The following is a 26,645-nucleotide window of genomic DNA, read 5'->3' as shown; positions in this document are numbered from 1 at the left end:
ATAACAAATTACTCATCTACGTGTAACTGTCAGATCAGACAGAAACATCTCTAATCTAGGATATAGAGATTATATATATATATATACATACACACTGTTAACTGTACAATATTTCAATGCATCCTAAGGCAGAACTAACAGAAGTAGAGGGAATTTGGGAAGGAACAGTACCCACTGCATTTACAGGAAAATAAATTAGCATTTTAGGTTGGTTAGACTTACTGGAAAAAAAAAATGCTAATTTAATTGCCCTATAGGTGCTCGTGGACAGAAAATTAATATCACCGCTTGCTCTGGCTAATTATGGCCGCTTTGGGAAATGACGACATGTGTGGGCACGCTGCAGCCTTTTGCACATGCCCCATGGTTCTGGGTGAAGGAATCAATCCAGCCAAGTTAGAACCTCCCAGGCAGTCCCCATTGTTCTCCTGAGATAAAGCTGATCCCTAGATAGCCTGTACAGTGAATGAAAATGCATGCTCCTATCTTTCTAAAGAACATTCGTATTGATCCCAAAGTAATATTCAGACAGATGCTATTCATTTTTACTGGCTTTTGAATTTACATTAGCATGTTAAAGATTTGATTGAGATTTTTCTTTAACCGTAAAAGATTACTTAGATTTTTAGTGATGGGGTGTAAATCTATTTTAAGGATATTAAACATTCTGGACCATAATCCAACAGCAAATAAATGGTAAGGAAAATAATTAGGTTTATGTTGAGACTTTTTTTTTCACCAAAAGCCAATTTTATTATTGCAGACTGACACTGTAAAGGAAATCTTTATGGGACTTAAAATAGGCTTTGGCCAAGTAGCTGAAATCCTTGTGAAAGCAGACATTGCACACAAAGATCTCAAAATCTGTCCTAAATTGGAGGCAAAGCTCAGCTGTGTTTTAGTTAAATATTCACAGTATTGTTGTTTGGTAAATCTGTAATCCCCCCGCAGTGTAATTGCATGTGTGCTTGAGAGGGGGAGCAGGTGTGTGTGTATATGGAAGACTCCTTTCATTAGGAGTCATGGGAGGGGCAGCATTAGATAATGTGTAGCAAGTCACCCCAGGCTACTGAGCCTGTCCTGCTGGACACAGAACAATATACTTACTGGAAAAAACAGTTGCTTCGGGACACTGGCTGCTCTGCCAGGTAGTTTCACTGGGTTAGAATTGTAAATGGCTAAAAAGGGGCCTGCAGCGAGTAACTAGCCCCCCCCCCCCCCCCCCATCTACACATGGCTGACAATACATCAATCACCAAGACTGGCTTTTTGAAAACAGGTCTTCAGCGTTCCATCTCCCTCTGTTAACCTCCAAGCCAAAACATTCTGATCAATCTTAACCCAACTCTTTATGCTTTTTTACTATGCATATTAAAAGCAGACATTTACTACTCCCCACCTCCAAAAGAGGGGAGGGAAAAAAAAAAAAAAAAAAATAAGCGGCAGAATTTTTACTACCACGTGGGGGAAGATTTACTAAAACTGGTGCAGCTGTACATAGTAACCAATCAACTTCTAGGTTTACTGTCAGCTTAATTAAACAAGGTGGTTCCTGATAAACTGGTTTAAAACCCCTCTCTGGGTGGCCATAACACCACCCTCCTGCCTGGTATCCATCACAAATTTATTTATATATATATATATATATATATATATATATATATATATATATATATATATATATAAAAAAATCACTGCACAGCACAGATGGAGGAATATGTGTGGTCAGCTTTATGTCATCACGGCATAGCCAATCAAAATGGCCACAGATGTCAAACCTGGAAGAAAACTGGGCAAAGATCCCTAGGGAACAGCCAAGATGTGGCATTTCAACAAACAGGCCAATGGAAATAGAAGTTGAAGTTGTTTCTCTCATTTAAAAAGATGACCTTACAAACAAAAATAACTCTGCACAGACAGGATGTTTTTTTTTTTTTTTTTTTTTTTTTTAAAGCAACAGCAGCCAATCAGAATACCATCTTTAGTAAACTGAAAGCCGATTGCAACCAATGTTTTAATGCCGTTTGTACATCATTGCTTTTTTGCATGGCATTACTGAATAAGCCCAAACTATGGATACTGTACGTGAATTTGCCACAGGCTGACTATATAGGGTTTGATTTAGTGGCATGGTTGTTGCGATAGCAAACAGACTCTTCCACTCTCAAATCTGAATTTGGGAAATAAAAGCAAAGCATTTGTCTGGTAGCGGTGGATAAAAATGCCAATGCCCATTATGAAGGTTTGCAAACCATTATACTGTGGGCGACTAGTAATCTTTTGAAAATCACCTACCTAGCTACAATGGTGACAAAAGTGTCACTTTTCTTAATTTTGGATACAGTATGAGAAGGGTTATAGTCTGTCGGTTTTGTCATCTTTGTCCCATTGGGGACTTTCCTTCACTTCCTGTCCCATAGCCAAAACAGGAAGTGAAAGAAAATCCCTCCAAAGTGAGCGAATCCTGGGCTGTCACCTGAACTAGTGTCCCCATTCCACTACTGTGTGTTGTCAACCTGAAATTTGAGAATTTTTTTCTCCTTTTGATATTAGGACAAATAGAGGGAGCTAATCTCCCAAACGAGGGCAGACGGCAAAAAAAAAAAAAAAAAAAAAAAAGCTCTCCTCAGCATCCAAAACTAAAAAGCGAGGCTGGTTTTGCATTTAGTGACTCTTTATGCATTTTTAAATTGGTATGGTCTGTTTTCATGTTTCAGCCCCAAACATGCACTTTTCATACTTGCCAATTAGATGCGATTTGTAAATCTAATGTGGTTACAAGCAGTGAACACGCTACACCTACACCCATCTTCTGTGGATCCATACAGCCTTCCATGGAATGTAAAAATAAGAGCACTCAAATAAAATTCAAGAATTTTTTTTTTTTTATATAATTTAGATCTTTATATTAAAAGTAACTTTTTAACAATATATAAAATAAAATTGACACAAAAATGTGAAACTTTTGGTAAATTGCAAAAGAGCATATTCTGTTTTAAATATATCTATAATGTATAAAAGCATTTATGAAATCAACATGTTGTAGGGATTCTTCGGAGTCCAAAAAGTATCAAAAAAAAAAAAAAAAAAAAAAAGTTATGATAAATTATATGGCTGCTAAGAGAGACTGTGTAACACATTTTCAAAGAGGTCTTCTTTTATATAACATTTAAAATGACCTACAATATTCTTCGGAGCAAACAGGACATAAATAGTTCTATTAGAAAATATTTACAGGCTTTATATAATAACAGAATTTTAGGCACTTTAAGGCCACTTGTAAGACCAGATTGCAGCTTGGCTTTACAAATGCAAAAAGTCTAAGAAGTAGGTTAACTCCATTCCTCTTCGTACCGGGATTTCAGCACTAGTGTGCTACACCTGTCTGATTTTTAGATTTCTTTGAACCGACCTGGCAAGTCCATCCCTGCTAGCTATAGTCCTTCACATCCACAACATGGGAATATAGAAAATATCCCTGACACGGCTTGACAGAACCAGTCAGGGGCTCACAGTGCTTTACATCCTGCATACTGGTGGCTTGACTCCAGCGCCATTTTCTTTTTCTTTTTCTCCCAAGCAGAACAGAAAAGCAGCACAGTGTTTTCACCAGTCTATAGAACTAGACATTGGCAGTGTCTCTTAATAAATTAAGTTGCTGATATGGGGGGGGAAGAGAATGCTGTTTTGTGAAGTCCATACTCCCCCTTTGCAGTCTTTTTTCAGGTCCCCATTTGACTATGAACATTGTGATAACTGAAGAGACAGGACGGTTCTGCTACAGGGTCATTTGTGAACACAGAGTCATCAGAGGAGGAACACGTGCTTGCGGTATCTTCACAGGAAGGTGAATACTGTTCAAACGGCATAGATAAGTCCAGATACTGAAAAAAAAAAAAAAAAAAAAAAAAAAAGGTCATTAGTGGATGATTTAGCCAGATCCTAGAAAAAAAAAAATTAAACCCGCCACACTAGGAACAATAAACAAAACAGTTACCTCCTCTGATACAGCAGTAAGGATCCTGTCTAGGTGTTCCACCAATTGTTTAAATGTCGGTCTCTGGGACGGTACAGCGTGCCAGCATTCCCTCATCAGCATGTACCTATGATAAATTGCATTGTTTTAGCATGATGTAATCCGGTCTACTGCCATCATTCATTGACCCTATACTCCACACCAGATGGTATTGTATGTGTCATGCTTAGAGCTACACAATTAAAATCGTATTTAAAAAAAAAAAAAAATTTGCTATCTCAATTCAACCACCCCCTCACAATCTTAACACAGAATTTCCTTGATTCATACAGTGCAGAGCTGGCAAATGTTTACCAACCTTGTCAGCTCTGGGAGAGAACTATTAACAAAATAAAAAGGGAAGAGCTTCGGTCTGTAAACAAGGTCAGTTTAGCTACTTAAAGTGGATGTAAACCGGATTCTTGAATATTGAGCTGGGAACATACATCTTCAGTGTTTTGTTATCTCTCTTCAAAGCCCTATGTCCTATAGCAGTCTCCTGCTCCATTCTTCTGTTAACTTCTGACAAGTTTTCGGTCAACCAAGATAAAGCAGCCCAAGTTTTGTGTTTTTTTTTTGTGCTATAGATTAGCAGTGTGCTGAACAATGAACACAAGGAACACAGCTGAAAGCCGCCAACTATAAGGAGAGAGAGGCGTGTGCCTTTCCTCCAATCAGTTGTCTTGGCTGTATGCCTGGACTTCACTGCAGTGCTAACCAGGAAGAGAAAATCTAACAGGATCTGCACTTTTTAAATTGTATATAAAGCTGAAGTAGATTTGTTTCGTCCCTGTGTATCATCTGAGGAGGTTCACGTCCACTTTAAAGACCAACCTTTTTCCTGACACTTGTTGCTTAGGCTGCTTTCACACTGGGGCGGTATTCAGGCGTTACAGCGCTAAAAATTGCGCCTGTGTAACGCCTGAAAAAAACCGGCCCCTTTAACTCCAGTGTGAAAGCCGGAGGGCTTTCACACTGGAGCGATGCGCTGGCAGGACGGTGAAAAAAGTCCTGCTAGCCGCATCTTTGCAGCGGTGAAGGAGCGGTGTATTCACCGCTCCTATACCGCTCCTACCCATTGAAATCAATGGGACACCGCGGCAATACCGCCGGCAAAGCGCCGCTGCAGCAGCGTTTTGCGGGCGGGTTTAACTCCTTTTCGGCCGCTAGCGGGGGTCAAAACCACCCCGCTAGCGCCCGCACACCGCCGCTAAAACGACGGTAAAGCGCCGCTAAAAATAGCGGCGCTTTACCGCCGACGCTGCTCCCGCCCCAGTGTGAAAGCAGCCTTACAAGTTAAAAATCAGTAGTTTTTGCAGAGACCCTAGAGAATAAAAAAGCGGTTGTTGCAATATTTTATGTCACACTGCATTTGCTCAGTGGTCTTTAACCACTTGCAGACCGGACCATTTTGCTGGTCAAAGACCAGACCACTTTTTGCGATTCGGCACTGCGTCGCTTTAACTGACAATTGCGCGGTCGTGCGACGTGGCTCCCAAACAAAATTGACGTCCTTTTTTTCCCCACAAATAGAGCTTTCTTTTGGTGGCATTTGATCATCCCTGCGGTTTTTATTTTTTGCGCTATAAACAAAAATAAATAGAGCGACAATTTTGAAAAAAAAACGCATTATTTTTTACTTTTTGTTATAATAAATATCCCCCAAAAATATATAAAAAAAACTTTTTCCCCATCAGTTTAGGCCGATACGTATTCTTCTACATATTTTTGGTAAAAAAAATAAAATAAAAAAACGCAATAAGCGATTGATTGGTTTGCGCAAAAGTTATAGCGTTTACAAAATAGGGATAGTTTTATAGCATTTTTATTAATAATTTTTTATTTTTATTTTTTACTAGTAATGGCGGGGATCAGCGATTTTTATTGTGACTGCGACATTGTGGGGGACCCATGGGACATTTTTGACACATTTTCAGGACCATTGTCATTTATACAGTAATCACTGCTATATAAATGCAGTGATTCCTGTGTAAATGACACTGGCAGTGAAGGGGTTAACCAGTGGGTGGCAGTGTAGGGGTTAAGTATTCCTAGGGGTGTGTTACTAACTGTGGGGGGGTTGGTCTTTCATTTAGTGAACACTGATCTCTGGTCCAATCACATGAAGCAGAGATCAGCGTCACTAGTTGCTAGGCAGAATGGAAAAATGCTGTTTACACAGCATTTCCTCCATTCGGCCGCTCCGTGAGACGATCGCGTGGATGCCCACGGCGATCGAGTCCGCGGGTCCCGCGACCGGACTCACGGTACCCCGACCAGCGTGGGAGCGCGCCGCGCTCACGATGGCAGGGCGGCATTGAATATTGGACGTACCTGTACGCCAATATGCCTGCCCGTGCCATTCTGTCGACGTTCATCGGCGTGCGCTGGTCGGGAAGTGGTTAAAGCGGTTCTGCACCTAAAATAAAAATATTAAAAGCCAGCTGCTACTAATATTGCAGCTGCTGACTTTTAATAAAATCACACTTACCTGTCCCAGGGTCCAGCGATGTCGGCGGCAGGTGACGAGCGATCGTTTGTCTCGCTGCTGCCCCCGCCATCCTCTGTCAGGGAATCGGGAAGTGAAGCATTACAGCTTCACTGCCCGGTTCCCTACTGCGCATGCACGAGTCGCGCTGCGCGTCTCTTATGGTCCCCCGCTGATCTCAACAGGCTAACAAAAGCCTACGATTTATGTACTACAAACAGATGTTATTGTAAACTGGATTAAAAAATAAAAGTAAACTCTGGACTTCCGAAATTTAATTCTGGTTCTAATCTGATTGCTCCAACTGTAAAATCTTACATTGGCTCATTTTAACAGCATGTTAATAGCCAATATTACTAACCATTTTTCAATACTGGGCAAATACTTACAGCTCATGAGTACAATTTGATGGCTTGTCCATTCGATGTCCTTCTCGAAGCAATTTAAATAATTCTTCCACTGGAATGCCAGGATAGGGAGATCCGCCAAGGGTAAATATCTCCCAGGTCAACACACCAAAGGACCAACTGCAGAAAGAATATATATATATATACACACACAATATATATTATTGCACTTCTAATGCCACAACAATATACATAAATCCTTATAGTGGCACACTTTTAAAAGTAGAATTTAATAATAGTCTTGCTTTAGCATTTTACTGTTAATAATCTTGCTGGGACATAGCTATAAAACAACAAAGACACCCTTGCTACAGTTTTCTTGCAGTGCAAGCCACATGTCAACGTGTCCAGCATAGATCACATGACCTTCTAGTATATTGTCAGCACAGAAGGGAACTTGGAGCAACCGCTTCTCCAGTATAGGTTATCGTTTATGCCTTATACTTTTTTTTTACCATCATAAAGCGGAGTGTCACCCAAAAGTGGAACATCCGATTCCTCCCCCCACCCCACTGGCACTTTTCGGGGGGGAATCGGATTGTGCAGGCAGCAAAAAAAATATTTAGGTAGGGAGCAAGCAAGAGGGATCGTTTTAAAAATTCTAAAATATTGATTTGTTAAACATTAGAAAAAAAATAATATCTCATGTACAGTAAATTTTAACGGAAAGGATCCACATCACCAGTTTATAAATTTTAAAATGTGACTGGAGTGTAGCTGAAAATATCAGTTACCCAAAGAGGCATTCCAACAGCCAAAAATATCTCCAGTGTTCAGAATATCTCATATTAAGAGATCAAGGAGTAAAGAACAGCCTTGTTGCCATAATCCTGGATCAACTTTTAATCCCTATATTTGTAGTAAATAGTTTCATGAACCTAAGTGTTCTGTGATGTCACAAAGTTCAAATTATGTTGTAGTGTCAATTACAGGCATGATCTGAATACAGGCAGTTTTTTTTAATCTAGGTTCACTTTAAATAATCTGTCGGGGGGAGAAAAAAAATAAAAATAAATAAAACCCCACAACACACAGTCAAAAACAGTGACCCGGCTCATCTGACATGAGAATGTCATACAGTCTTTTGTAGCAAAGGTACCTGTCCTGAAACCTTTTCTGCTTATTTTATCAGAAAGACTAGGCAATGGAAGGGGGGGGGGGGGTTCCCATTAAAGTTTTGGATTGCTTTGACCAACTGATGTATAATCTTTAAAATAGTCCTTCCTTTAGTAAAAACATAATACTTACATGTCACTTTGGTGTGTGTACACCCTGTCGAATAATGCTTCTGGTGCCATCCACTTCACAGGCAGCCGACCCTGTTGAGGGGGGAGGGAGGAAATAAATAGGGATTGTTTACCATGCAGAATTGACAGCCTCCTACAGAGTAGGCTAAGGAACTAGTTTTTCCTCCAAGGCAGCTTTAATAACTCACATTGCTGGTTTTCTTGTAGTAGTCAATGTCATGCACCCCTCGAGCAAGGCCAAAGTCAGCGATCTTCACAACGTTATCTTCAGCTACAAGGACATTTCTGGCTGCCAAGTCCCTGTGTATCCACTGTAGGACAAAGTCAAAGTCAAGAGTTGTAAAATATTATCAGTGCAATCATTTATTGCACTTAATGGGCATTTTCTATGATGGACAGTTTTTCATAAAACCTGAGGGAGAGGGAGAGGGAGAATTGCTAGCCAAACATAATTAAAAAGACTTAATTCTGAAAATGCTAGTTGCCTGGTTGTTAGTGATTCCTCCTCTCCCCCCCCATAAAAAAATAAAATGAACAAAACCAATCACTTTAACAAACCAGGCAAGTAGCATTTTCAGAAGGATAGTCTACATTAGCTGACCCTCTCATAACGGGTTTTGCCTATGAACTGAATGAAGACTTGGTTCACATATATGCGAATCAGACGTGTTTGAACTTAATTTTAAGTGTTAAGTTAAGTGGTTTGCGTTTCGATCTAAAACTATCCCATAAGAAGTCAGTTGATGGGAGGGAGGAGTTATAAACATTCAATGATGTACGGATGTAACAGTTCACAGATAAGCACTTAACCTCCCCTTCTTACCTTTCTGGACTCCAGGTATTCCATACCACGAGCCACCTGGTAGGCACAGGACACAAGATCCTTGAAAGACAGCAGTTCTTCAGGCACCTTGGTAATGTCAAAACCATCTTCTGGGGTTGGAGGGCGACGAGCACGAAGGAATTCTCGCAAGTTTCCCTTTGAAGCGTATTCCACAACAACGAAGAGGGGACCTGTATAAAAGAGAAGTTATTTTAAGCTTTTCTTTAGAATACCTGCATGGCCTAAAGCACCCAATCACTACAGACCCCCCCCCCCCCCCCCCCCCCGATACCCAAAGCCAAGGTGTCGGTTTTATTCACAGCTTACCCTCTTGAGTGCAGACGCCCAGAAGGTTGATTATGTTCTTGTGTTTTCCAATCAATTTCATGAGTTCCATTTCCGATACGAGATCAGACAAGTCTTTGTCACTGCCATTATCTAAAGAAAGTAGGGAAATACACTTATTTAGGATGCCAATTTTGCTTCATTTGTCTTCTAGTTACTTTTTCAGGGCAGCCAGTTAATCAGAAGTACGGTTTCATGATCTCACCTTTAAGCATCTTTACTGCAACTGTTACAGGCTTGTCAGGGCGGTCCTTATCAAGGCCATAAGCATCAGCTCTCACAACTTGACCAAAGCAGCCTTCTCCTAGAGGTTTCCCCAACACAAGCCTGATGGGGTAAAAACAAGTATTTAAAAATCAGATCATAGTAAAGTACATATATATCACAAAGAGTCTACACATGACAGTTACTAACCTGTCCCTGGGGAATTCCCACTTGGCATCCAAAGGTAACTCAACTTCCATGACACCAGGAAGCATGGGAGCACAACTAGAAGAAAGTCGGGTGATACGAATCAAAGGGGCACTGGACTTTCCAGAAGAGCTAGACTCTAAGGAAAACTAAAAAAAAAAAAAAAAAAAATAAATAAAAAGGGAGAAGATGATTAGTAATGTACTTTGCATAAATCTACACAATGCTATCATATTTTTTTTTTTCTAAAAACACAAAATGTACAAGTAGGTAGAGTTTAGGAAATATTTCCTGGGATAGATTTGAAAATAATATTGGAAATACATATAGGACACAGTAAGGTAGACAAACTATTCCAATGGTTGAGGCCTTCCCTTACAGACCTTCCAGGTAACAATGAGATTATCTAGAGGTAGTGGTTCTCAACCCTGTCTTCAAGTACCCCCAACAGGCCACTTTTGTTTAGAAATTTCTCTTAGATAAGATAGTGGTCCAAAATACCAAGCAATTGACTCCGATATTAAGCACCTGCGCAAGATAAAAGGAAAACCTTCAAACGTGGCCTGTCAGGGGTACTTGAGGACAGGGTTGAGGACCACTGTCCTAAGGCACAGCAACACCTCTGTGTGTGGGTTACATGCAATACCATTTATCCCCATCGAAAGTGGGTGTTCACAACTTCAGTGAAGCCACCAGAACTTTAAAAAAATAAAAATAAAACACACACCAAGACATTAGACTTAATGCACATAAATGTCTTTTAAGGGATATTTTCACCAAGAGACAAAATTAAATACAATTACAAGATCGTGTCTTAATTACATAGCTGTGTTACTTTGTTATTAATCTTATTTGGAGGCAATTTGCTGCTATGAATATATTACTGAGGGCAAAAATTTTAAAAAAAAATTTTTTTTTTACAAAACAGCTGGAAAAAAATAAAAGGGGGGGGTGTTGGGGGGGACAAAAACCAAACACAGATTTATATGCTTTTAGCACAGCATATTTCTTATGTTGTGTAATATACTATTTTTTTTTTAACATTTTGATTGAAAATGTCAATACAACCTAAATAACCCATATGCCGTTTCTGAAGAATACAATTTAAATCAGACAATTGTTATAAACCATTACTTACCTGTCGTATAAGAGGGAACCTTGCAAGTTTGTGAACAGGTGGTGGTTGAAGGGTCTGCTTGTTGTGCGTCGTTTGCATACGGCATAGAATTACAATGACAACTGCCATGGCCACGGCCAGAAATCCTGAAGTGTAGATAATTATATCCACATATCTGGACTCTGCTGGCTCTCCCTCCTCTAGAAAGTCTTCATCTGGTAAGGAAAGGAAGTAGAGACAGAGGGTCAGTGCTACATCTGTAACCTTGACCTTCTTTATGGACCTTGCATCCCCTCTCACCCCAACCAATCTGTTATTCCAAATCCATCCACACGATAGTTAAAAAATTTTTTTATATTTATACATACATTTTACACAGATGTGGCTTCTGCTTCTTACAAAAGCATGTACATCATTCATCACTGAAGTCATACATGCTCTGCATATGCCCTAAATCTCCATCATCATACTTAATACAAATTATACTGCCAACAAAAAAATGTGTAGCTTGTAAAGAGCCTCTAACAAAAAATACCTTAAAGAGAACCAGTCAATATGGGACATATGCATGACCCGACTATTCAGTCTTAAAGCAGTACAATTCAGATATTGATGAAACAAAAAGACATGCGAGTCCTCATTTCACTTCACTTATTTCGATTTAGTTTTAGTCATCTCAATTGTTTTAATTGACTAAAATCTCCAGTACTCCTTAGTCGATTAAAATCAAATGGGTTTAGTTAAATTGTAATGCACGATTTCTTTAGAATTTCCAAACCTATTACATACTCCTAGAGTAAAAAAATTGGATATATATGTGGGGGGGGGGGGGTGGCTGTAAACCCTTGTGTTTTCTCACCTTAAAAGCATCCTATGCATTAAGGCGAAACACCCCCCCCCCCCACACACACACACACCTGGCAGTGATCAGGACCCCCCCCCCCCCCCTTTTATTTTCCTGAGCCCATTCATTCACTCGGCAGAGACATGTTCTCCCTCTCTCCATGGGGTCCAGGCTCTTGATTGGATAAATTGATAGCAGCGCAGCCATTGGCTCCCGCTGCTGTCAATCAAATCCAATGATTCGGGGGCGGGCAGAGTCTGCCATTCGTGTCTATGGACGCAAATGCTGGCCTCGGGAGCGCACCTGTAAGGTAACCCCTTTGGCACAGCGATTCTCTTGGGGGGGGTCCAGAAGAGGATGATTGCTGCCACTCATCGCAAACCAAGCTTCACAGTGGAGGTATGACTTTTTATTTTTTATTACAACAAAGGAAAAGGGTTTACAATCGCTTTAAGGTTTGAACATGCACCAAGGACACAGAATTAGTCGTTGTGATATAGAACCAGTGTTCATTTTGACATCAGATTTTGATTTAGGGTTAGTCATAGCCTTTTGAGTCGTATTTTAGTTGACTAAAATGGTGTTAAAATCGAGAGAGTTCGTATATTATACATTACATCTCCCCTCTGATGTTCAACCCCCTTCCCTATCCCTAACTAACACACACACACACACACACACACACAAATGTAAAATGTTTTCAATGTATTGGTTCTTTAGCTATTCCACTTACTTGGTAACACAGTGAGCCAGGCTGATTGGAAAGAAATACCAATGGAATTTCCAGCAAGGCATGTATATTGCCCAGCATCCTCCATTGTGATGTTTCGCAGATGGAGTACCTCTACTTCTGATGTGTTAATATCTGCAGTCTGCAAGAAAAAAAAATAAAAAAAAAATTAAGAATTTACATTACAAGAAGTACCGCAACAATATAAAATAGCCAGCAGTGCCTCTTGATGTGCCATAATACTAAACAGTAGTTATGAAAAATTACCTTAAGCACTTGTACATATGGTGCATCATCAGGTCCAACCCGGCTCCCATTCAGTTCAATGTGTTTAAGCCACTGAATGTGTGGCTGCGCATCACTATACACCTTGCACAAGAACTCCACGTCGCTGCCCACGCGTGCGGTGGTATTCGCCGGAATACCAGCTTGCAGGATTGGTCGATGAGGAGATCGTTCTTTAGAAACGAATAAAGATATAAATACTTTAATAAAAAAAAAAAAAAAAAAAAAAAAAAAAAAAGAAGAGGGGAGGGACTAGATGTCATTTTACCTATGTTGCTTTGCAATAGTTTAGACAGTTACACATTTTAAAATGACATTAAGCCCAGGTTGACATATGTGCAATGCAGGAACCAGTGCGATTACAGCGCCAGTTCCCACATCACATCTCTCGCGCAGGCAGCTCACACTGCCCTCTGCTAACCACTGCGGGTGTCAATACATTGTTAAAGACACCCCCATATCGGTTCACAGATCGCAGTGCAAACTGAAATTTCACATGAATCAGATCACATGGGTGAGATTACCCATGCGATCCGATTCTGGTGGGGGGGGGGGGGGGGGGAGAAGATAGCCTCTGCACTATTTTTGTGGGAATCCAATGCAAGTTCAGCCATACAACTGTATGGCTGAACAGACATTGCATGTGATTGGAACCTGCATTGCGAGTCACATGCGATGTCTGAGATCGCACATATGTGATCCTAGGCTAAGTGTTGTGAAACTGATATGAAAATTGTACACCTTCTAAAAAGAGCTGGTAATGTAACATGATTCTTGTTCTGAAATGTCCTACAAAATCTAATGTTAGCATTAAGAGCTGCACACTGCAGGAGGGAATAAAATGACAAACAGCCATAAAAGATCTACTCAGTGGAAACAGCATCTCAATTACCCCGGAAGATAGTTTGCAGATAGTTGTGGTAGCTAAATAGAGAGAGGGCAAGTCTGTCTACAAGGCAAATAATGACCCTCATTATTAGGTTTATGACAGAAATGCTGTCCTATAGCCTTTGAAGTTCCAGAGGGTCAGAGTTCCAATTTTTTTTTTTTATATATTACTGCAAAGGTTTCAGAAGAAGAGGGGGGGAAAAAAAAAAAAAAAAAAAACCCCCACACTAAAAGTAAACTTTAGGGCAAACAAAAACACAATACAATACCCAATTTTTGGTTAAAGACATAAATAGATACCCAACATGGCGACAAACTTCAGTACCCTATATTCTCTATAGTCATCACTTCAAAAGCCCCCTATAGCTCACCAGTTTAGTGTTACGGAAATGATTGTGCTTACTTAGGCGTGTGTGGCAATATATAACATGTGTATTGCAATTAACATTTTCAATGGATTTTATGTGCTTGTAAGAGTTTTTTTTTGCAATCAAAAATAGTTTTTTTTTTTTTTTTTTTTGAATTTAACTCCCCCTCACATCATATAGGGGACAAGAGTCCCCTATGTGATGATCCTTTGACAGGTTTCTCAAGACCCTGCACATCTCCTCTGGCCTCCGCTAGATGTAATACAATACATTCCTTCCCGGCTACGCTTGCCGGAGAAAGTAACAGGGTGACTCTGGGGGGTGGCGGATGTGTCTAGGCTTTCCTCCAACCGACGTGTCCGTACCAGGTTGACAGATGGGCAAGCTGAGCCCAGAATACATGGCAGGGGCACCCACAGAGGATTGTGTGTGAAACTCCCCCCCCCCCGCTACCAAGTCCTTAAAGCGGCTTTACAGTCATTTTTTTTACTTTTACCTACAGGTAAGCCTATAATAAGGCTTACCTGTAGATAAACCTGTAAGGTTTAGGAGATATTCCCCTTGCAATGCGCCGCCGACTGCAGTGGCGCACGCGCACAGGGGATTCTCGGCTGAAAGACGCTGGACCCTGCCGGAACGAAATATCCTGCGTGCATGCGCGGGAGTGACGATATTGCGGCTCCAGCCACTCACAGCACCGGAGCCACGATACCCGGAAGACACACCAAGGGAACAGGTCAGCTCCCTCTGCGTGGATCGGGCCAGATGTCGGGGCCTCGTTCTAAGGTAAGCATTTCATTATGCCCTTTTCCTTTGCAGATCAAATTAAAAAAAAAAAAAAAAAAAAAAAAAAAAAAAAAAAAAAAAACCCCCACACACCTTCAGTGGGTTTACTCCCACTTTAAGATGTACGAACCTGGCTGTGACAGGGTTAAAAGATTTTACATACACACACTCTGTGGACCCAAAATACATATATGCTCACCAAGCACATCCAGTATATAGGTGTGTCTAATGCTGCCCATCTTGTTCTCCACTACACAGGTGTAGTTGCCACGATCAGAGGGAACCACGCTCTCCATGACAAGACTCCAGTGCTGATGCCGTAGCTATAAAGAGAATAAAAAAAATTATAATTTTAAAAACACCACCTAGAAGGCCTACAGCAAACTGACCACTGATAAACAGATTATTTTGAAATAAAACACCATTAACCAAAGTGTCATGTACTAATGACTTACCTGAATACCCCCTATCCGATGCTCTCCACGAAATTCTCTCCCATTTTTAAGCCATCGTAGGGTTGGAAGTGGGATGCCACCAGCAGCACAGCGAAACTTCACAGTGTTTCCAGCAGGCAGGGCATATAGCTTCTTTTCCATTCTCCGAGAATGGGTCCAGTATGGAGCTAAAAGACAGAAGCACAGTTCCTATATACCCAGCTTTGGTATTATGAATTACTGCAGGTCAATGAGAATTAAAATAGTAAGTCTTTTTACTGCAGGATTTCCAAATTAAAACATTTTCACAATACATAGTTTATTGCAATTTCCAGAATATTTGACAAGTCTAGCAAAACGTGTAATCTAAAAGATTAAGTGCAAGAGAATAGCATTAGTTGCTGTGAAAGAATATTTGCCTAAAAAGACCATCTTTTGATGGACACTAAAATATGATTATGTTGGAAGGACAGGCTGTGGCAGCTTATCTACTAACCCCAGGGCATAGGTCAGCAGCATGTAGTCATCTATCTAGCCATCACAGACAGTCTGGTCTTTGGTATGTGGAGAACGCTAGGACCAGACTGCTCTGTACTGGGATTACAGTTTATGGCCTTGCTGGGTGAGGAACACGAGTTATTATAACCTCCAATTAGTTATCTGAACAAGAGAGCACTCACCTTTGTAGATATACACAGGATCCTCACTTAGATCACCTTGGAAATCTTCCCTACGGCCATCTTCATCATCATCATCATCATCTCCAGATGCCATTGAATCTAAAAAAAAACACAAGCAAGAGATGTGAGAAGGCCCCAAATCCCCAAAAGGCAATGTACTTTTGATTCAAATATTAGCATTCACCATGCAGGTCATGAGCACAATGCTAGTACAAATTAGAGCAGCTCCGATATTGATTGTGTAAGTCTAGCTTATTTGCTAGTACTGTAGTAAGCACCACAAAGGGGGAATAAATAAAAAAAAAAAATAAAAATAAAAAATCAAGGGTCATTGCTGATAAGGTAATGATTAATATTTTAGTGGTTGAGCGTTTTTTCGTATACACAAATGAAGATTTAGAACAAGTAAGGGAGAACATATTTAAAAAATTTACAGAAGACTCCCTGCAAGGCGTAGGTCATATTATACATGATGCTACACAATGTTATGTGTCTGTGGAACACGCATGGTTTGCATTAGCTTTTACATTTAAAATGACAAGCAAGTTGGTCCACAGAGAACATTAAAAATTGTTACTGTAGAGCAGCAATTCTCAACTAGGGTTCCTTCAGCATTGGGCAATTTCTGCCTCTCAGATAAGTTCCCACTGATACCATCAACCTTTATAACTATCTGTAAGGCGCTAATTCTTCCCAAGGACCACAAGTGTAAGGACCTTTCTTCCCGCTGACCATCACACTAATATCAGGAGTTGTAGCTTTCTAATTTTTAGCAGGGGATCCCTGAGACCGGAGAACTATTTCAAGGGTTCCTCTGTGTTGAAATGGTTGAGAAAGGCTGCTGTAAAGCAACAATTAGGTTATTTTTAGAGTCCCATAAAGAAGGTAAATACAGTGCTATGGCCTCACATATAGAAACTCACCAACTACAGATATAGTGAACCTGCGAAGGATTTGACCAGTACCACGGACCACACAAATGTATAGGCCAGAGTCTTCATAGGTCACATCTGTAAGCTCCAAGATGTAGCCCTGTATGTGAATCTTTTCTCCTGCCAGCAAGCGCTCCTGCTCTCTGTACCAGTTAATGTTGCTGCTATAGTTGGTGTCACAAGCGAGTCGCAAAGAGTTTCCAGGGTCAAGCAGGAGATGTTCTTCAGTCCCAGGATGTGACTCTGCAGGAGGGGAGCAGAGTACACACAAGGGGGGGTCAATACTTTAATTCAGAAATACACTCTCCTTAGCATGCAAAGAAAACACACTGACAAATGTTTAGCTGACCTATCTTGAACTCTAGAAGAACAGTCTCCTAGTCATGTTATTCTTCATTTAAAACTTTCTGCAAAATGAGATAGTCTGAAATTTTATTACATTCAAAGGCCTAGTTTCTCCAGTCCAAAAACACAATACTGTTAGTGATTCAAAATGCCAACATAGTCACTTGAAACCTGTGGTCAGTGTAAAAATGCTTGTATCCAATAACCATGAGAATATATATTTTTTTTGTTAGATTTAGTTAATGAAATTAAAGTGGCTTGGGACAGTAATGCTATTTATCTTGAAGCATTTAAATATTCAGCATCAGACTAATATGCCAGGGCAATGGTTCCTATGAGTTGAAGATCACCCTTCGCCTTGGTAAAAGGAAGTTGAAAACTTTTATAACCTAAAGCCCACACATTAGATCACCACTAAACTTAGACATGAGATACTGATGCAGTAAAAGGTTAGAAAAACATATGTACTATACATCAAATGAAAAGGTGTTAATGGAACACCTCAACCTCCCAGATACATACACAATCAATTCCTCTTAAGACACCATGTTTGTTTAACCATTAGATGAACTCTAAAGCTTTTTTGAGGGGTGAGAAAGACACACTCCAGAAGGGTGAGAATTTTCTCACCTCAACAAAATTGAGACCTTTGTGAACTTGTAGTATGACCTGGCTGTCAACTTTTGACCTTATAGGAGAGCCTCCATAGCATGCATCCTTAGCCAAATCACCCATTGCCATGTTACCTGGGCACACAAGAATGGAAAAAATAAATAAAATGGGGTTGATTTACTGAAACTGGTGTGCGCCAAATCTGGTGCAGTTCTGCATAGAAACCAATCAGCTTGCAAGTTTTTGTCAAAGTTTAATTAAACAAGCTGAAGTTTAGAAGCTGAATGGCCGCTCTGCACAACTGTACCAGATTTTGCACTCTCCAGTTTTAGCAAATAAATCCCAAAGACTTCTCTTTGATATTCCATCAGACCCAAAAATTATTTTTAATAGTGGGTGCCTTTAAAAGTGGAAGTAAACCCTTCTATCGTTTTCAGGCAATGAAGCTGCCATCTTGGCCTCTAATGATTCTTTAACTGCCATAATGCTGCACATGTGATCAGTTATGAAACCAGCCATTGGATGGTTTGAAAGTTTGGTTGAGAGCACAACCAATGTGAAAGTTAGCATTTCCGGCATGCCGGGAATGTAAGTTTTTTTTTAAACGGTTTACTACCGCTTTAATTGACTGTTCCATTTTCTCAGCCTACTGCTATGCATCCCAACAACATAGGGCTTTGACAGCAGTTTTCCGGCCTGCAGTGCACCAAACCTTTACTTTAGAAGTGTATGAACATTTCATTTTCTGCCTGTGAAAACAAATCACATCACTACCTACCTCATGGGATCATAGCCATAAACACAGACACATTCAAATGGCCAAACTAGTTAGAAGCCAAAATAGGTAGGTTTTTTTGCATTGTAGGAAAAAAAAAAAAAAAAAAAAAAAAAAAAAAAAAAAAAAAAAAAAAAAAAAAAAAAAAAGGTATTATATTTATTACAGGGCAACAAGTAAAAGTGTTGACCAAGCTTCTCATTGGCCCTAGTGTGCATCTATACTTTAGACAACAGTTCACTAAGGTCCCATTCAGAACTCGCGACCTGGTGTGTTGACTTGATGCAGCCCATTCCAATGGATGAGTGTTCAACACCCAAAAAAAAAAAATAAAAAAAAAATTATGTGCAACATTTTTGGCAAAACAGTACATTAGAATTCAAGGTAGTGCATTGCATTGTGGCACGTTGCAGTTGTGTTGTCAAAATGAACACCACTGCAACATGATAATGCACATAGTTTTAACACTTATCGGAAAGCACTGCATCTGAAATAGTTTTTCAGCCCTAAAACATACAACTAACACATCAGCTTTATTAAAGACTGTACATTCCTATAATTACCTTTCTGACTGGTCTGGTCTTCTGACATTGTTGGTTTGCATGATGTCAACATGACAAGAGCCAGAAAGCAGAGCAGGAGCCTTGCAAAGCTGAGCATTGTGTGTTGGCTTCTTACAGGTTTGGAAAGGCAGGAATGGACCCACTAAAGTACTGAAACTGGAGAAGAAAAACACATTCTTATGAATATAGATACACACTAAATCATAAACCTATATACACAGATGCCAATACATTCATCCATAGACCAATTTCACATTTGATAAAATGTGGCAATTTGTACAGAAGGGAATAATTTCTAATTTACACCAATTTAGATAACCTCTTGATTGATAAAAATTATATCTGAAGCTATGCATTTATAAAACAAAAGTCTTCAGAACCACGTGGCATCAAAATGATGTCCAATGAGGAACATTTACGCTTTAGGTCATGTATTCGGTTGATAAATGTAAGATACGCAATGGGGAAAAAATTAAATCCAAGGCACAACCACAAGACTGTATTACCATATGGTTAAAAGCTGTTCTGATTGACCCATAGCAGCCAAAAAAAAAAAAAAAAAAAAAAAAAAAAAAAAAAAAAAAGACACCCCCACACACACTATGGTATCAACATGAGTCCTATGCTTTGTATCAATATGACCGTGTTCTACACTTGGGGTTGATTTACTAAAACTTGAGTTTGCAAAAGCTGGTGCCGCTCTGCATAGAAAACCAATCAGCTTCCAGATTTTTATTGTCAAAGCTTAATTAAACAAGCTTAAGTTGGAAGCCGATTGCCTACCATGCACAGCAGCACCAGACTTTACACACTCTACTATTTTAGAAAATCAGCTCCACACATAAGCAACCAGGTGTGCCTAACTGCAACTCATGCAGTCTTTGCTCTAAATTATGGTCATGTAAAATCTTGGTTTTAGGCACCCTTACTAAACACATGGACCATGCAATAGACAACAGCATTTTTTTTTTTTAATAAAAATTATAAATATATCTATCTATATCTCCTTTGACATCTACCAAAAAATAAATAAAAATCTAATTTTTTTTTCATAATATTAAAACCAACACATCACACGCAAAGTGAAAGTTTTGGGACTTCATTGTACTTACGTAAGGTTTGATGTCACTTCTATAAACACAGACCATGCTTTAGTGCCAAAAGAGAACTGGTGGACACCTATACATTGGGTCCAGCTGCTAACAGATCAGCTCTCATTAATCAAAAAAGGGAGGGATAAAGAAATAATACACATGGTAGTATCTCCACCCATCAGTGCATTCCAAGGGATATCAATGTGTAACTAGCTGCAGGGACCTGGGGCTCCAGCTTAATCTTTGAACACAAATTGACAAAGGCCTTTGTGTGCCAAGGCTACCCTAGTTACAGATTTACAGAATACTTATGGTACCAGAGTGAGAGTTTACAGAGATCCTCTGCAATCACACAAGATAAAAAAAAAGGAGTAAATATAAAAAAAAAAAAAAAAAAAAAAAAAACACACATACACACACACACACACACACACGAGATCATCATATGCAACCTTCCGATACATAACTGAACCATTCCTAAAACATAGCATTCAGTTCATAGCACTGGCATGCAAGAGCAGCGCGCACAGCCAATCATACAAAGCCCTGGATGTTTAACAGCAGTCCCCGCACTTACAAGCATGCCATTCCTACTATTACTGCTGACCATTGATTACCAATACACAGTCACCAAGCCTAGGCAGAAGCATAAAACTTTATATTTAGCACCTCCACAAGGTCAGATTGGAAAATGTTTACTACAGACCACCGGGGTATTTATAAACAGAGAGGAAAAAAAAAAAAAAAAAAAAAAAAAAGTAAAGTAAAACCATTAGCCCTTGTTTACACTGCCAGCTTTAAATCCAACATCGCTGTGTGACTTCCATCGCAGCTTGCATATGACCTCTTTAACAGAATGCAATGCAAGCTGTGTCGAAGCAACACTAAAAGAAGTGCATGAGCCTTTTTTCCCCAAGTCAAGGCGACTTGAGTCGCACCAATTAGAATGGTTCCATTGCCATTAATGGGGCACAGCTTGTCATGCAACTTTGAACTCTCAAGTCGCATGACAGGTCAACCGGGGCTAATACCACAAAATTACCATAAATCCAGGGCATTTATAAACTGAAAAGCACTAATGGAAAACCCAGAAAAAAAATTTGCACAACTTTACCATAAAACCAATTCAGTCTCTAAACTCCAGTTTAAATATGTCAAAACATTAACCAGAAGAGCATTAAGTATTAACACGGTCCAAACCATGAAGACCAATGGCTGATCCACTCCTGAACTAGTATAGTATTGAAGCATTAGCACTGTTTAAACCACATAGATCAGTGGCTGATCTACTAGAACTAGTGCAATTATCAGTTAGTTATTCTCAAACAGGGTTCTGTGGAACCCTTGAGTCCCAGCTAGGAGTGCCCTGAGCTGTGGCAGATTGACCTCCCATCTAATGGTGCCTGTCTAGATCCAGAGTACATTAAGCATTTACACTGTCCAAAACATGGATACAGTTCGCAGATCCACTCTACAATAACTGTAAAACTTAGGTTCACAGAACGTACAGCCATTCCCAATCAGGAGTCTTTGGAACCTTACTTCCACCCAGGGGTTCCTTGAGCTGGGCTGATTGACCTCCAACTTGATGGTGCCTGTCTAGATCCAGGGCACATTGAGCAATTACACTGTCCAAACCATGAAGACCAATTGCTGTTCTACTCTAGAACTAGCATAGTGTCTAAGGTAGCCATTGTCAACTAAAGTTCTGTAGCACCACCAGGATCCTTGAGTTGCAGCTGATTGACCTCCAAAATTGATGGCACCCGTCTAGATGCAGGGAACATTAAGCACTGTCCAAAGAAGACCAATTGCCAATCCACTCTAGAACAGCCATTCTCAACCATGGTTCTGTGAAACCCTACAGTACCATTCAGTGGTTTCCTGAGCTGTGGCTGATTGACCTCCAATTTGACGGTGCCTGTCTTGATCCAGGGAACATTAAGCAATTAGCCTGCCCAAACCACAGAGACCAAAAAAAAAGCTGCTCCACTCTAGACCTAGTGTAGTATCTAAGACAGCCATTCCAAACCAAAGTTCGGTAGCACCCTAGGGATCCTTGAGCCGTGGCTGATTGACCACCAATTTGATGGTGCCTGTCTTGAGCCAGAGAACCTTTAAGCATTTACACTGTCCAAACCATGAAGCCCAATTACTGACCTACCCTGGAACTAGTGTAGTGCCCAAGGTTGGTTGCCATTCTCAACAAGACTGTGGAACTTGAGTGGAGGCTGATTTACCTTGCATTGGATGGTGCCTGTCTAATTCTGAGACCAATGCTACTTCAGAATCAGTGACATGGCACCAACTTTTTTCTAGGGTGGTTGATCTGCTTACCAATGACCCCAGCTGAGTTGGTATAAGCAGGGGTTCCGCAGGACCTGGGAATGAGTACAAAGTTTGGGAAAGGATGATCTATAAAATGAGGAGGAGATCAGCTCCATACAACAGTCACCTTTGCTCTGTGTCTAAGGGAGACTATGGATGAGGGGGATATTTCTAGGGTAAACATGGACCTCCCCAGGACCTGGTGACATGAAAGGAGCAGTGTGCCTATAGGCACCTATTGATCACAGAGCCGGAGACCGATCTATAGATAGTGAGAAGAGTGACGCCGGACAAGTGTGAAGTTTATCTATCTCCAAGCATTAGTAATCATTCCAAGCAATACAGGGGGGTGGGGGCGATGAGATCTCACCTGATCGGCCTTATTGGGGTGCTGCTGTCTCCCCCATCTACAACCAGTCCGGGTACATACTTCCCAGGAGGGATAAATCCAACGTGTTATGTCCAAAGAAAAGCCAGCTCCAGACTGCCAAGTCCTCTTCATACAACAAACATCCCGCACATGTCAGCAATCCACGACTTAGTATAGTATCGAGGGGCACACACACGATCCGATATACAGGGGGCTCATCCCTCTCCGGATCATCACACCCCCGGGCTGTCCACTCTCTCCTTCCCCTATGGCAGCAACAATGGACTATAAGGGTGCAAGGCTACAGGGAATCCCACCACTAACACCGCCCCCAGGCTCCCCTCCCCCTGGGTTCATTCACCAACCCCCCCTCCCCCTTCCCAATTCACCCTTTTCACACTCAAATTAGCTAACTTCTCCCCCAGCTTTGTGCGGGAGGATTAAACTCCTTCCCTCGGCTGCTATCCTGAATGCCAGCATGGCTCCGGGCTCTCTATACAACGGCCTGCAGCTAATGATGACATTCCTGCCTGCCTGGGCTGGACGAGCACCCTGTCCTATTGTCAGCATGGCCTCTCTTCACCAGCATCCCAACACCCTGCTAATACACATATACATACATATGTATATATATATATATATATAATATATATACACACGCACATGTTTACACCCTGCTAATACACATATACACACATGTTTACACCCTGCTAATACATTATATATATATATATATATATATATACACACACACACACACACACACACATGTGTACACCCTGCTAATACATTATACATATAAATACACACACATGTGTACACCCTGCTAATACAATATACATATATATAAACACACATGTCTACACCCTGCTAATACATATATATAAACACACGTGTATACCCTGCTAATACTTTATATATATATATATATATATATATATATATATATATATATATATATATATAAACACACACACACACACACACACCCACACACACATGTGTACACCCTGCTAATACATTATATATATATATACACACACACATGTGTACACCCTGCTAATATATATATATACTAGGGGTCAATCAATTATCTGAGTGGCCGATTATCGGGGGGGGGGGGGGGGGTGGAGGCAATATTGACATTTTACTTCAAATAGCTTTTTTTTGAATACTTTGAAGTGCAGAGGAGGGGTTTGGGGTCTTATAGACCCCCGATCCCTCCGTAAAGAGTACCTGTCACTGCCTATTACTGTCACTAAGATGTTCCATTCCTTGTCACAGCAATAAAAGGGATAAATAAATAAATAAAAAATTAAAAGGACAGTGCAAAAAATAAACATTTTAAATGTACAAAATATCGGCTATCAGCCTGAAGGGCGGCTGAAAAATCGCCATCGTATTGGCCTTGAAAAAACAATATCAGTTGACCCCTAATTTATACACATGTATACCCTCTCCAGAACATCCCTGCTTTTATATATATATATATATATATATATATATATATATATATATATATATACAGTGGTGTGAAAAAGTGTTTGCCCCCTTCCTCATTTCCTGTTCCTTTGCATGTTTGTCACACTTAAGTGTTTCGGAACATCAAACCAATTTAAACAATAGTCAAGGACAACACAAGTAAACACAAAATGCAATTTGTAAATGAAGGTGTTTATTATTAAAGGTGAAAAAAAATCCAAACCATCATGGCCCTGTGTGAAAAAGTGATTGCCCCCCTTGTTAAAACATACTATAACTGTGGTTGTCCACACCTGAGTTCAATTTCTCTAGCCACACCCAGGCCTGATTATTGCCACACCTGTTCACAATCAAGGCATCACTTAAATAGGAGCTGCTTGACACAGTAAGGTCCACCAGAAGATCCTTAAAAGCTACACATCATGCCGAGACCCAAAGAAATTCAGGAACAATTGAGAAAGAAAGTAATTGAGATCTATCAGTCTGGAAAGGGTTATAAAGCCATTTCCAAAGCTTTGGGAATCCAGCGAACCACAGTGAGAGCCATTATCCACAAATGGCGAAGACATGGAACAGTGGTGAACCTTCCCAGGAGTGGCCGGCCGCCCAAAATTACCCCAAGAGCGCAGCGACGACTCATCCAAGAGGTCACAAAAGACCCCACAACAACGTCCAAGGAACTGCAGGCCTCAATTGCCTCAGTTAAGGTCAGCGTTCATGCCTCCACCATCAGGAAAAGACTGGGCAAAAATGGCCTGCATGGCAGAGTTCCAAGGAGAAAACCACTGCTGAGCAAAAAGAACATCAAAGCTCGTCTCAATTTCTCCACAACACATCTTGATGATCCCCAAGACTTTTGGGACAACATTCTGTGGACCGATGAGACAAAAGTGGAACTCTTTGGAAGGTGTGTGTCCAAGTATATCTGGCGTAGAAGGAACACTGCATTTCATAAAAAGAACATTATACCAACAGTAAAATATGGTGGTGGTAGTGTGATGGTCTGGGGCTGTTTTGCTGCTTCAGGACCTGGAAGACTTGCCGTGATAAAAGGAACTATGAATTCTGCTGTCTACCAAGAGATCCTGAAGGAGAATGTCCGACCATCTGTTCGTGTACTCAAGCTGAAACGAACTTGGGTTCTGCAGCAGGACAATGATCCTAAACACACCAGCAAGTCCACCACCGAATGGCTGAAGAAAAACAAAATGAAGACTTTGGAGTGGAATAGCCAAAGTCCTGACCTGAATCCTATTGAGATGTTGTGGTATGACCTTAAAAAGGCCGTTCATGCTCGAAAACCCTCTAATGTAACTGAATTAGGACAATTCTGCAAAGATGAGTGGGCCAAAATTCCTCCAGGACGCTGTAAAAGCCTCATTGCACGTTATCGCAAACGCTTGGTTGCAGTTGTTGCTGCTAAGGGTGGCCCAACCAGTTATTAGGTTTAGGGGGCAATCACTTTTTCACACAGGGCCATGATGGTTTGGATTTTTTTTCACCTTTAATAATAAACACCTTCATTTACAAATTGCATTTTGTGTTTACTCGTGTTGTCCTTGACTATTGTTTAAATTGGTTTGATGTTCCGAAACACTTAAGTGTGACAAACATGCAAAGGAACAGGAAATGAGGAAGGGGGCAAACACTTTTTCACACCACTGTATATATATATATACACTGCACAGAACATACCCAACTCTGATATATATATATATGTATACACTGCACAGAACATACCCAACTCTGCTTTATATATAGATATATATATATATATATATATATATATATATATATATATATATATATATATATATATACACACACACACATATATATCATATATACACACATATATACACACTGCACAGAACATCCCCAACTCTGCTTTATATATATATATATATATATATATATATATATATATATATATATCATTAGGGGGGTATACATGTGTGTGTATACATATACACACACATGTATATACTGCATAGGACCTCCCCAACTCTGCTCCTATATATACAGTATCTCACAAAAGTGGGTACACCACTCACATTTTTGCAAATATTTTATTCTATCTTTTCATGTGACAACACTGAAGAAATGACACTTTGCTACAATGTGAAGTGGTCAGTGTACAGATTGTATAACAATGTAAATTTGCTTTCCCCTCAAAATAACTCAACACACAGCCATTAATGTCTAAACTACTGGCAACAAAAAGTGAGTACACCCCCAAGTGAAAATGTCCAAATTGGACCCAATTAGCTATTTTC

At 40.2% G+C, this 26,645-nt stretch overlaps 1 protein-coding gene across 3 annotated transcripts; it reads right to left on the bottom strand.

Moving 5' to 3' along the window:
• Positions 1-2,656: 2,656 nt before the first annotated feature.
• Positions 2,657-23,177, bottom strand: FGFR4 (fibroblast growth factor receptor 4). Of its 3 annotated transcripts, none has more exons than XM_077472492.1 (18): positions 22,888-23,177; positions 19,096-19,251; positions 16,792-17,043; positions 15,869-15,967; positions 15,210-15,376; positions 14,954-15,077; positions 12,695-12,885; positions 12,431-12,569; positions 10,875-11,068; positions 9,740-9,885; positions 9,531-9,652; positions 9,308-9,418; positions 8,981-9,171; positions 8,346-8,468; positions 8,159-8,229; positions 6,893-7,030; positions 3,998-4,103; positions 2,657-3,884 (listed from the first exon to the last, which is right to left on the bottom strand). In XM_077472492.1, the coding sequence occupies exons 2-18, from the start codon at positions 19,190-19,192 to the stop codon at positions 3,723-3,725; spliced, it is 2,433 nt and encodes an 810-aa protein (XP_077328618.1). In that variant the 5' UTR covers positions 19,193-19,251; positions 22,888-23,177; the 3' UTR covers positions 2,657-3,722. The 3 variants fall into 3 exon arrangements, with proteins under 3 accessions (XP_077328618.1, XP_077328619.1, XP_077328620.1); XM_077472493.1 differs by lacking the exon at positions 22,888-23,177 and adding an exon at positions 20,208-20,344; XM_077472494.1 differs by lacking the exon at positions 16,792-17,043.
• Between the last annotated feature and the right edge of the window lie 3,468 nt (positions 23,178-26,645).

The sequence above is a fragment of the Lithobates pipiens genome, unplaced genomic scaffold (genome assembly GCF_037356315.1).
Source record: "Lithobates pipiens isolate NorthernLeopardFrog02 unplaced genomic scaffold, aLitPip1_a1.2 Scaffold_8, whole genome shotgun sequence".
NCBI classification, from domain to species: Eukaryota; Metazoa; Chordata; class Amphibia; order Anura; family Ranidae; genus Lithobates; species Lithobates pipiens.
Note: the sequence above shows the minus strand (reverse complement) of the source record. Positions and strands in the feature narration are given on the sequence as shown.